Source organism: Crocodylus porosus, unplaced genomic scaffold, assembly GCF_001723895.1.
Source record: "Crocodylus porosus isolate Cpor-Errol unplaced genomic scaffold, CroPor_comp1, whole genome shotgun sequence".
Taxonomy (NCBI): Eukaryota; Metazoa; Chordata; order Crocodylia; family Crocodylidae; genus Crocodylus; species Crocodylus porosus.
Window position 1 is genome coordinate 178343582 of NW_017728906.1, and position 13564 is coordinate 178357145.

Consider the following 13564-nt stretch of genomic DNA (forward strand, 5'->3'; position numbering starts at 1 on the left):
GTCTATGAAATCTATGAAATCTGTGCATAAGCATTTATCCCACTTTAAAGTGTCGTGCACACATGCCCCTTGTTTTGTCTACACAGCCTGAGAGGGTGGTGGTAGACGACAGGACAAAGAGCAACAGTCTCAAGTTGCAGCAAGGGAAGTTTAGGTTAAATACTAGGAAGAATTTTCTCATTAGGAGGATAGTAAAATACTGGAACAGGTTACCCAGAGAGGTGGTGGAAGCTCCATTCTTGGAGATTCTTAAAACCTGGCTAGACAAAGCTGTGGTTGAGATGATCTAGTTGGGGGTGGTCCTGCCTTGAGCAGGGGGTTGGATTAGATGCGACTTCCTGAGGTCCCTTCAGCCTTAATTTTTTTATGGTTCTATGATTCTATGAAATAATAATCTCTCTCTGTTGTGTTCAGAATCATGTGTTCAATTGCACACTTAATTACGCACACTTTTGTACATACTCACATGCTTCATATTTTGAAACAGGCAGTACTTAATATAACTATTCTATCACAAATGAAAGCATATAAACGGCAAATCTACAAGATAAAATTGGAACAGGCTTGAAGTCTCCTCACAAAAATTAAATTAAAAACATAAACTCTACTGCCTTTCTGCTGATTCAGAGATTAGATGCAACCATCATGACAAACACCTTACCTATGCCATATCCTGATAGTTGTACACTTCACAACAAGCTCCTCAAGTGTGAATTAGCATACTGACTACAGTCACAGAAGCTGAATATCAGGCCTTTGCATGCCTGAATATAAGTAAAGCCATAAACACCTAAATAAAAGAGGGCTGATGTTCAGAGGAGTTAAACATTATTTTATTGGGAGTTATGATTGCTCATAATTTTACTTGGGTATCAAAATAAAGGCACATATGTTTGAAAAATTTAGGATACATTTATCCAAGTATCAAGATGAATATTGGACTGATAATACAGTATTTGGAAAAACAAATTAATTGACATGAAATATCAAGGAAAACTAATAGGTAGCAATGTTGAGGAGTAAAAGCAGTGTCAGCATTGTATAAGCATCTCTTTTAGACATTCTAATACATTTTAATAATTATGTATAATGCACTTGAGATGAGAATGAAAGGAAGTTACAGAAAGAATCAGAACATTTTTTAATGACATGAAAACAGAGGATATGAATGTGAAATTACTGTGCTTTAAAATATGAATATCTAATCTGGAGGCCAGAGAAAATAAACAAATTGAGCCTAAAATCTACAAATGTTATTGGTGGTTTAAAAAATTACCAAGGAGATCTTATCCACATGAGTTAGCACTGCGCAGTCATGTTAATGTTAAGAAAAAAAAGTGGCAGGACAGACCAGTTTTCCTGACCACGCAGTGTACAACTAACTCAACTATATGTATGCTACACAATAGTTCTATTTCCAGAATATTTCATTTACATGTTTGTTTTAATACTTTCTTAGTCAAAAGAACATATTTAACCTCAATATTTTGAGGACTATTATGCATTTGAAAGAACAATATAGATAGACAGATATCTTTTTAAATAAGCTGTTTTCTTACCTGATTAAGTTTCTTCCATAGATTGAGAACAGGAGAAAGCTCACTGGACCAGATTTCTCTATCAAATTTGCAGCCAGCAGTGACTGACCTGCTCAGGATCCGAAGCTGTGAAATGACCTGAATGAGAAGATAATGTAAGGTAGTGGCAATATACATGCAAGAGAGTATAGAAAGATACAGAAGAATTCATGCTCTTTTACAAATATGCAGCACTGTAACAAATGAGCTTCAACATTTGAATAAACTACAATTTCTTGTATGTTTAAATTCTAGTTTTATCTAATTAAAAAGGTTATCAGTAGAACCAAATCTATTTAACATCTGAACCCTATTCATTTAAAAATATCTCAACAATTTTCTTGCACTGTCCCATATCTAATTATTAGGTATAAAGTAATGAGATATATATAGTTAAGTGAAACCTATTTTCTCCATAAAAATATTCTGCAGATTTATAATTTCTGCCCTTAACACAATATGAGAATAAAGCAATGGAATGGACCTTACTATCACTGACAAGCCCCATCATGTACTGATTTTCACAAATTGATCAAGACCCTAAAACGACTTAGGATATTTTCAGTCACTACTCTTATTAGAGGTCTGTCCCAGAGCCTCAATTCTCTAGTGATTTAAAAACCTTTTATATACATTTGTTCTTAAACAGCTCTTCTCCCACACTGGCATTTACCTCTCCTGGTATTTATATTCCAAGAGCCTCAATTTTGCACAGTGAAGCAAGCCAGCGTCACTCAATATCTATCTTAGTTTGGGTTTGTTTCTTGAACATGGATGACCATTATCATACACAGAAAGCAGGGCAAAGTTGCATCTTAGACACTTCTGAATTAGTCTGTAAACTTTCATAAGCAACAGCCTACTTCATACTTATCATTTATTACTCAAATTGTCAAGGTCACCTAGTACATCCTATCACAGAGTCTACATGTGCACTTGGGACAGCAGCAATTTGAACCAGTATGGAACATGCATGAGAAAGTAGACCGAAGAGGGGGGTCAGACCTAGGCTCCAGGTGGTGGAGTCAGGCTATGGAAGGGCTGGTGGGGCACAAGGGTGCAGAACCTATGGAGCCATGTGGTTAGGTGGCAGCCAGGAGTCTAGCTCCCACCCGGTCACTGGCTACATGTATGTTTCAATGCAGTTAAATACTCCACTGTACTTAATGGTAGATTTAATTAGCTTGCTGTGCCCTAATACTGGTGCACATGTAGACTGCAATGCTTTATTGTGGAGTTAAGTAGTCTACTCAGCAGTACTGCAAACATGTAAATGCACCCATTGGGCACATCCAGATGAGTGTGAACATGTGGCTTGCAGTGCTGCAAACCTATCTGCAGTGCTGCAAACTGCACACAACACACATGCAAGTGTTTGCTGCACTGCTAATTTGGAGTGTGTTGTGTTTTTTTGACATTGGTAAATCCCAGTGTCAAAAAAAAGCATGCCAGAAACAAGCAGAAGCATATGCCATCTGAAACCAGAGCCTGGCCAGCCAGAGCCACACTCTGGTGTCTAGATCGCTGCTGCTGGAGTGCTGGAAAGCCCCCAGAGCCCCAGGTAAGCCTGCTGGGGCCAGCCCAGGTGGTGCCCCAGCCTCCCCTACCCCACCCATGGCAAACTAGTGTGCACCAGAGCGCATATGCAAGGGCATCCCTGGGGACAACAGCAGTTACACAAATATGTACTGCTGCTAGGTATCCCTGGGAAATTCACTTTCCCACTTGTGGGGATGCACCATTTGGTACTGTATTTGCTATTCTCCTGTTATATGGTATCTGCCTCAAGTTAATAAATTTGTTAAAAATCCTTGCTACCAGATTTGCATCTGTCAATTCCTTTAGAATTCAGGAATGGAGTTTATCCAGTCCTCCCGTCATTAAGATTTTTGACTTTTAATTTCATTGTAGTTGTTGTTCTTTCCATTTTTATATCTTCACTTCATGTCATGCTGCATTTGTTCTCATACTTGACATTATCATCAATAATGTGAAATGAGGCAAAATAGGCATTTAGGATTTAGAACAGTTAAGCTATCTGAACACTGGCTCTACTTCTTTCTTATTCTCTTTTCTTAGTTATATGGATGAAGAATCTCTTACAATTTCTTTTAAAAGCCATTGGGATATCTAACTCAGCTGGACTTTACCCATACACAGCGTTTAGTTATCTTGTTAAGTTGGAAACCCTTCCCAACGAGTTTTCCTCATTGCCTACATTGCAAATTTGAGGCAGTTTTTGTATCTTTATCTTAGGCTCTTCTACATATTATAGGTATCACACAATTAACTAGTTAATTGTGCAGCTATGCTGAGAATTGCTACACGTGCAAGGTGCCTTTAACCAATTCTTTAACCAATTCTTCATGTCTGTTTTCTTGTGGAGGGACCGGGACTTCCCTGCTGTGATACCAGATGGACTCCAGGGGAACGCCTCCAGACCTCAGGTTGGGGAGGACCAGGTTAGAGAGCTTCTGGAGGGGCTGGATGTCTTCAAGTCAGTGGGTCCAGATGCTCTCCACCCCAGGGCGTTGAGGGAGCTAGCTGGGGTTATTGCAGGGCTCTTGGCACGGCTTTATAAGCGCTCGTGGTGCTCGGGGCAGGTGCCGGATGACTGGAAGATAGCTAACGTGGTCCCCATCTTCAAAAAAGGGAAGAGAGAGGACCCGGGCAACTACAGGCCCATCAGTCTTACCTCCATCCTTGGGAAACTCTTTGAGAAGATCCTCAAGGAGCACATCTGTGATGGGCTGGCTTCAGGGATGATGATCAAGGGCAACCAGCACAGTTTCATTAGCGGAAGGTCATGTCAGACCAACCTGATTGCCTTTTATGATCAGGTCACAAAAGCAATGGATGCAGGTGTTGCCGTGGACATAGTCTTTCTAGACTTCAGCAAGGCCTTTGACACCATCTCCCACCCCATCCTCATTAAAAAACTAGGTGACTGTGGCATTGATGCCTACGCAGTCAGATAGATTGCAGATTGGCTCAAGGGTCGTACTCAGAGGGTGGTGGTGGACGGGTCATATTTGACCTGGGGGGAACTGGGCAGCGGAGTCCCCCAGGGCTCAGTCCTGGGGCTTGCGCTGTTCAATTTCTTCATCAGCGATTTGGACGATGGGGTGAAATGCAACCTGTTTAAATTTGCTGATGATACCAAAATTTGGGGTGAGGTGAGCACGCTAGTAGGGAGGGAAAGATTGCAGCAAGATCTGGATAGGTTACAGGGGTGGGCTAACATAAACAGGATGCGTTTCAATACTGACAAGTGCAGGGTGCTGCACTTAGGCAGTAGAAACCAGCGGCACACTTATAGAATGGGAAACTCCCTTCTTGAGAGCACGGAGGCAGAAAGGGATCTTGGAGTCATTATTGACTCCAAGATGAACATGGGCCGACAATGCGAGGTCATGGTTGGAAGGGCTAATCGGACCTTGTCGTGCATCCACAGGTGCATCTCAAGTAGAGCCAAGGAGGTGATCCTCCCCCTCTATGTGACGCTGGTCAGGCCACAGCTGGAGTACTGCATCCAGTTCTGTGCGCCCCATTTCAGGAGGGATGTGGACAACATTGAAAGGGTCCAGAGGAGGGCTACCCGCATGATCCGGGGATTACAGGGCAGACCCTACATTGAAAGACTGCGGGGCCTAAACGTGTTCAGCCTTCACAAGAGAAGCCTGAGGGGGGACCTGGTGACTGTCTATAAACTCACTAGGGGAGACCAGAAGGGTTTAGGGAAGACACTGTTTCCCCTAGTGCCCCCTGGCATGATAAGGAACAATGGACACAAATTATTAGAGAGCAGGTTTAGATTAGACATCCACAAAAACTACTTCACAGTCAGGGCGGCTAGGAGCTGGAACCAACTTCCTAGGGAAGTGGTGCTGGCTCGTACCCAGTCTTTTCTTCCACCCAGGCAGGGGGTCAGACTTGAAGATATACAAGGTTCCTTCCGACCCTACTTCTATGATTCTATGATATGATTCTATGATATGCCTATTACATGATAAAAAGATCCAACCGGCTATAAAGTTAGATTTAAAATGTGTACTAACTTTATAGTTGGTTGCTAAAATGTATACTAACTTTACAGTTGGTTGCTATTGAGCTTTATTGTGCACATCTAGCAGGGTGTCTCTATGGCTGGGCTCCCATCCACAGAGGTGACCAAACATAGCATGAAACCCCCGAACCCTGGGGATAATGGCTGTTGTGATCCCCAAGTCTCAGGGGTGTGTGAAACCCCTGGGCTCACATGGGACTCTTGGTCTTAGCTGTGCCTCATGGAGGGATCTTAGTCCTGGCTACACATGGCCACCTTGCAGTGTAGCCCAAACAGAATCCAAATTACTGTCCCCAGTACTAACCTCTTAGTTTTTCAGGCCATGCTTAATGAGTCTGGGTGCCCTTCTCTCCCTGAAGATCTCCAAACTTTGCCCGAATCACTTTGGGGATGGACCCCCCACAGCAGTAGGGCTCCTTAAATCTGCTACCCCAGTCAGTATCCAAACAAAGCCAGGTCAACCCCCATCAGTATCCCAGTATCCCCTGTCTAAAGAAGCAGAAAAAGACTTAGAACCACTGGTGACTATTTAAAACAGGGAATACTGAAAGAGTGTCTCTCACCCTGTAACACCCCCATCCTTCCAATGAAAAAACCTAAACCCGGTCCTGATGGTAAACCTGTGTACTGGTTCGTACAAGACCTTTGGGCAATTAACAGTTATGTTATTCCATGACACCCTGTAGTTCCAAATCCAGCTACTATTATTACAACCATCCCAGCCACAGCAATTTGCTACACCATCATTGACCTGTGTGCAGCTTTCTTCAGTATTCCCATACACCCAGATTCACAATACTTATTTGCTTTCACCTGGGAAAAGAGACAATTGACTTGGACGCGGTTACCCCAAGGATATATAGAATCCCCCACACTTTTTTCACAAATCCTCCACAAAAATCTATCTACAGTTACCTTATCCTCAAACACTGCTTTGATTGTCCATGTAGATGACCTCTTATTAGCTTCAAAAGATATGGACTCTTGCAAGGAAGATACTAAAAAAATTACTCTTAGCCTTAGCAGATAAAAGGCATAAGGTGTCTCCCTCAAAGCTGCAATACTGTCAACCTGAAGTTGAGTATTTAGGTTATATACTCAGAGAAGGTACGAGAAAATTGTCCCCCAAGTGCTTACAAGCTATCCAGGATCTCCCGCGACCTCAGAGTAAAAGGCAGGTCCGTGCTCTCTTAGGTATGGCAGGATTTTGCAGACCCTGGATCCCAGCCTCTACAAATGAAGCCGAGGATCCCATACACTGGTCTAAGGATAAGGAGCAAGCTTTCCACTGAATAGAGCATGCTCTTATGACTGCACCAGCCCTGGGTCTCCCTGATTACACCAAACCTTTTATCCTATACGTTCATGAGAACAGAGGAGTTGCTTCTGGAGTACTAACACAACCCTGGGGAGATCGGCCTTGACCAGTTGCATACTACTCAGTTCAGCTGGACCCTGTCGCCCGAGGAGCCGTTGCATGCCTCTGCTCCATCACCGCTGCTGCAACGCTGGTACAGCGAGCCCAAGATTTAGTCTTGGGCCACCCGCTCACAGTAAGAGTGCCGCACTCAGTCGAGGCTCTCCTCCTCCAGCATAACACTCAGCATTTTTCAAACCAGAGACTAAACCGATATGAAGTTCTTTTGCTAACATCTGAAAACATCACCATACAGTGATGTGCACAACTCAACCCAGCCACCCTTCTGCCAAAGGCAGATGAAGGACAGCCACACCATGATTGCTGCAAACTGGTTGAGTTCCTGGAAAAACCCCAGAGTGACCTTAAAGATCAACCCTTACAGAACCCAGAGTATATCCTTTTTACCGATGGATCGTCATCAGTCATCAAAGATACAAGGCATGCAGGGTACACAGTGAACACAGTGCAATGGGTTTGGGAAGCCAGGCCCCTTGCGCCAGGTACCAGTGCCCAAGCTGCAGAACTTATTGCCCTGGGAATGGCTTGTGAGCTTACTGAAAACTGTTCAGTGACTATTTTTACTGATTCTCGATATGCATTTGGCATTTGTCACACAATCAGACAATTGTGGAAGCAATGAGGTTTCCTCACCTCGAACGGACATACTATTATGCCACTGAAGTAAAAAGACTTTCAGATACCATTCTGCTTCCCAGAGAAATTGCTATTGTCCATTGTCCAGGCCACTCTAAAGAAAACACAGACACTGCAGTTGGGAATAATAAGGCTGACGCAGCAGCAAGAACTGCAGCCATTCAGCCTATTTCTGATAGCTATGATTCCCAGCTCTCCTGTAGTACTTTACCAGACCTTCCCTCTATATATCAGCACCTACAACCGGCTGAAGTTCAAATGTGGGAAACTAAATATGAAGGGAAAAAAGGGACAGATGATGTTTGGAGGGTACCCGACAGTCGTCCCATCACTCCTCGTGCTATTTTATGCATACTGGTCCAACAAATTCATCATCTTAAATCACTCTGGAGCAGAAAGTTTAGCATAGAGCATGCTCCGTAATTGGTTTGCTCCTGGCATTTATGTAGAATCCACTAGGATTGTAAACTCTTGCCCCATATGTCAAGCCCACAATCACTCAACCAGAAAAATCCCTCATATTGGAGAGAGACCTTGGGCACACTTACCATTTCAGAGTTTATAGATTGATTACATAGACTTACCAAAGGCTTTTCATTACAAAAATTGTCTAGTAATAATTGATCAGCTCACTGGATGGCCAGAAGCCTTTCCAGCTACACAAACAGATGCTTCCACCATAGTCAAAGCTCTTCTCAGAGACATTATACCAAGATTTGGGCTTCCCGAAGTGACTGAGTCAAACCAAGGGTCACATTTCACAAAAAAAAGTGTTACAAGAGACCTATAAGGTTTTAGAGGTTCAGGCACAGTTCCACACTCCTTACCATCCACAATCTTCAAATCAAGTAAAAAGACTAAACTTATCCTTAAAAACCCTTTTAGGAAAGATCTGTGCCGAGACTAAATTAAAATGGCCTAAGGCTTTGCCTATTGTACTATTCACGCTTAGAACAAAACCCTGTAAAACTCTTAATCTTTCACCATACGAGTTACTATTTAGTCACCCACCACCCTTGTATAAAGGATAGAAGAGTCCGCACATGAGCCTGTTAGAGAGAGACGAAAAATTAACTGATTATGTTTTATCATTGCAGAACTCTCTTAGTTCTCTTCGCAGAGCTGCGACACTGGTGTAACCAGTACCTCTTGACTCCAGTCTTCACCCTTATAAAACAGGAGACTGGGTGTAGGCCAAGATACACCGATGCAAGGATTCCCTTGCTCCACGTTGAAACGGGCCCTTCCAGAGACGTGGTGAGAGATGGTTAGCCCAGCAGAGACCTCAAGCCTGTTACTCAACTCTTCCCTGGAAGCTTCAGAGCAATGTGGCAAAAAGACCCACACAGAAACTTTCCATTTGTTACTACAGTGAGTGACCTGCTACTTATTAATCATCCGCAGCCTAAAAAGTAGCAACAGAGTTGAGAAGCCCCTGAAGAAAAAAGCCATCAAAATGATCATCATGGTTCTAATGATCTTCCTGGTCTGCTTTGTACCCTATCATGTCAATCGTTACATTTATATTCTCCATTATGATGGCACCAAGACCTCCTGTGAAACTCAGCGAATCCTGGCTCTAAATAACCACGTCACTTCTTGCCTCACTAGCCTGAATGGTGCCCTTGACCCAGTCATGTATTTCTTTGCAGCTGAGAAGTTTCGTGAAGCCTTATACAGCTTGTTCTGTGGCAAAAAGGCTGGAATGTTGCCTCAAACTTATGAAGGAAAGACAAATGAGAGCTCACTAAATGCTAAGTCTAAACTGTGAGCAAATGAATACATTTGTTTTCACTTTTAGATCCAAGAACGCTTTTTGTACCTTAGACCATTCAGCCAAGGTACTTACAATGACCTAGGCATCAGCCAAGGTATGTACCGCAACCTAGGCTGAAAGGGGGGAATTGATATAAAAGATAGGTTAACTTGCTTAATTGAGTAAGTCATAAGTTCAGTTCAAGCATGGGTCGTTCATAAGTTTATAAGTTCATAAGTTCAAGTATTTTAAGTGTTTGTCTAACAAGTTGATTAGTAGACAATTTAACCCATGCATATGACTAAGATATGTAATACTAAATATAATCTTACAAAAATGTAAGTGCTAATACAGAAGACATCTATTCTGAGGCTCGACCCTGACCCAACTGGAAAGAGGAAGGTGACCCTGACCCAGCTGGAAAGAGGAAGGCGCTCTCAACTGAAAAGGGGAAGATGCCCTTATGATGATGACAATCGCAAGAGATAATTATAACTAATAGAAAAATTTGTAACAATGACTAACCTCATTATACCATATGTAAAGCAAACATATAAATATGGAAGGTCAAACCCCTCTCGGGGTAGCTCTCCGCCCATAAGGCGGGAGTCTACCCTTCTGCAGAAGTAATAAAAAAAATTATTGCTGGCACTCATGTCTCTTGACTCATATTATCATGGCTAGTGACCACAACGCAAGACCAAGCTGTCCTTTCCTGTTTGGGCAGCTAACTTGGGTTTTGCTGACACTACATATGGCCCCCATGGCTGTGAGCCCCCTCAGCAAAGGCACTCAGTCATGGGGGCCTGCTTCCTGCTGATACAGAGGGAACCCAGGAGCATGCCTCCCTTCAACCAGCAATAAGACATGATTGGATCAAATGCACAATACCTTGTGTGGCATGACAGCAAGCATGATTGTGTGGATCATACTCTAGATCCAATCACAACTTGATTTGCATGTGTACTGGGGGCCTTACAGAAATCTCAAGCCTCATCTATGTTCAAGCATCTTGAACTTCTCAGTCTTGCTGATTTCATGAATTAGTTCCCTTAATTTCTCAAGTTTATCCTTCTGAAATTGAAAATATTCATTACAGCCATACTTCTGTTTATCCTTTAATTTAAATTACATTGAATCATTTTGTGTTCACTCAAAGGTTATTTTCAACAAGTAGCATATCTATAGTGTTCTTTTTATTCAGCAGAACCAAACCAAAAACACCATTGTCTCATATTGATTTAGTGAAGAAATATGTCAAGTATCATATCCAAGAACATTTTGATACTAGCTGTATTAGGATTTTTTTCTAGTTTATGTCTGAGAAACCATTTCCCAAAATGACACAATTCACTGTAAAATTTCTTTCTCTAGTAAAACAATGAGTAATATCCAAATCCTATGGATCCTTCTTATGGGTCTATAATGTTACAGCACTTCAGTAAAATCTCTTTCCAATTTCCCCCCTTCCCCATCCCTAGGTGATATAAACTGATATTTTAGTTTAGTTCAGAAAATAACTAAAAAAACAAATACACACACATATTTCGTTTCTGAGTATGAATACATATATTCTTGCACACATCATGCCCCCAGGTAAAACAAGCAAGTTGTTTTCTGGAAGGTAGAAAAATATATTTTGAGTCATGACTGACTATTTTCATAAGATTTACTCTGTGTTTCACTGTGTCCAGGAAACATGGCCCCAGGAGATTCCTAGAATAGAATCATAGAAAATTAGGCATGGAGAGGACCTCCAGAAGTCTGTAGACTAGCATTTCTGAAACCAAGGGTTGTGACCCAAAAGTGGTTCAGAAGAATATATGAAAGGATCCTGAATAAACTGTAAAAATAGACTCTCCTTTAAAGGAGAAAAATGTGGGAAACTGCAGGTTTCCCCTTGCAGGCAGGTAGAGTTCCAGCCTGTAAGAGGCTGCTTGGGCCTGGGAGGAGCGAGAGGACGGTGATCAGCAGAATTTTCTCTGATAAAAAAAAAAATTAACTCAATTTTCATATTTAAAAAAGTACCCAAAAAAGTAACATTTTTCCATAATCAAAATGAGACAGCACTAATATATATAAGTGATGTTTAATTTTGATCCTGAAAAAATGTGGATTTTGGGCTACTTTTTTAAATCTGAAAATTGTCTATTTTTTTTTAAATCAGAGATACCCAGGATCCCTGGTGATCGGGCAAGGGCACTGCATGCATGTGCGTATGCATGTGGCAGTCAGGCAGCATGAGAGCAGTTCCTGTAATTCCCCAAAGATAATTCTATGGGGTGAGGAGACATGCAGAAGGTGTTGGGGGTGGGGGAGCATAGGTGACATTTTTGGGGGTATGGGGTCATGTGGCCCCCCCAGATCTCTGTGCCCACAGCGGGAAGAGGGCTGAAGTCTGGCCCAAGAAGAAACCGCCTCTGCAGCCAAGCAGGAGGGACCCAGCATGGGAGGGCACAGCAAGCCACTAAGACTTGTTGCTGTTGTCGCCATAAGCAGCATGAGGAGTAATGGACAGTACAGGGCCCATGCTGCCCTCACCACCTGCTTGTATGCCAGGCTGCAGCTCCACCCAGTCCCCATGGGCCAGCTGTTGCTGCCACTCCCCTCAGACCATGACTTTAGGTGTGGTGGCAGGTAGCTTAGGTGGCCTGAGGGGACTGGTGGTGGCCACTAGGTTATGACAACAGGGTAAAGCTGCAACCCAGAGCATGAGCAGCTGCAGGAGAAGGTGAGGACATCACCATCTAGAAAGAAACCTCTGGGTTTTAGTCCTAGAAGGGGTCTTGGCACACCCTAGTCAAAATTGACAGCCTTGGTTGTAGGCAATACACATGCTTCTGAGAAAGGCAAAAAAAAATCCCACTTAAAAACCTTTTGACATATGTAGCAACAGGAAAGGGAAAGAATTCCTATACAGGCCCATGAGGAAACCAGCAAAGCCCAGAAGCCTGGGAAATACCCATAAGCTTGCACATACAGGCAGTCTAGATCATCCCTGACCTATGCTTAATCAACCTCATTTTCAACACCTGCAATTGCTGGAGTCCCCACAGTCTCCCTAGGCAAACTATTCCAGTGCCTCACTGCTTTAACATTGAAAACGTTTTTCCTGATATCCAATCACCTCGCATTGATTCATCCAGGAACCACGGACCTCACCCAGGAACAGAGACAAGAACCCAGCATTTGAAAGACAAAAGACCCTGCAGAACCAGCAACTCTACCATTGTATCCACCATTACAGACACCTGAAACTGCACGTCCCTGCATGGAGCACAAATGCTTGATATACCAGGGGCTGACCTTTGCCTGGGCATGCCTCCCGTCACTAGGGTCACACAAGGTCTGCCCCTATAAAAAGGGGCAGTGAAGACAGACCCAGTCGGATGCCCTCTCCATCTGAACCATGTTACCTGTCAGCTCCATGTTCTTTGGGAACCCTGACACAGGACACAGACTATCTGACTCACAAAGAATTGCTCCCCCCACCCCTCTACCTAAACAGAAACTGATTAAGATGCAGTAAGAGACACACCTAAAACCCTCCAGATAGTGTGACAAAAGTAAAACAACTGCCCTAAGTCTCATTTGCATCTGAGATGGAACCAGATGACCATTCATTTACATGAGAGATGGAGAACAGAAAGCCTAAAGCACAGACTGCAGTGAATTCTGGCATCAGCAAAGCAGGGGAGCACTGCATGATGGGGAATCTGAGCTCCAAATGCTAATCAACCCTCACACCCAGCTCAGCATTTATCAGACAAGTTCAAGTCTGGATTTACAAAGGACTTTTCCTCCCCCCCACCCCAACACACACACACACACACTCGCACACACACACACACACACCTCTAAGCAAAAGTAAGTTTAATAGGCATCTCGAGCCGTACATTTCCCGGGCCCACTATAGGAGGCCTATGTAAACTTAATTGGCTAAAACTCGGTGGCGGGGTTAGGGAATGCTGAGGCAATAGACCGAGACGGAGCGGGTATGGATAACATTTGAACGATGGTACAGGGTTCATCACAGCGTCCAGCCCGTTGGAGCCCTGTCCACAAGTGTTGTCATACTTTTCCCGAGACGA

At 43.2% G+C, this 13564-nt stretch overlaps 1 protein-coding gene and 1 long non-coding RNA gene across 3 annotated transcripts in view; one reads left to right on the forward strand and one right to left on the reverse strand.

Annotated features, from left to right (window-relative positions):
* Positions 1–13564, reverse strand: part of DYNC2H1 (dynein cytoplasmic 2 heavy chain 1) — a 427915-nt gene that overhangs the window by 104419 nt on the left and 309932 nt on the right. The window contains exon 83 of the mRNA XM_019530264.1: positions 1560–1676. Coding sequence (XP_019385809.1) covers positions 1560–1676 — 117 coding nt within the window. The remainder of the gene's footprint in view (positions 1–1559; positions 1677–13564) is intronic.
* The window catches only part of LOC109306729, a 16813-nt gene continuing 4859 nt past the window's right edge, over positions 1611–13564 (forward strand). For both annotated transcript variants that reach the window (XR_002100095.1, XR_002100094.1), the window contains exon 1: positions 1611–1698. This is a non-coding gene — a long non-coding RNA (uncharacterized LOC109306729). The remainder of the gene's footprint in view (positions 1699–13564) is intronic.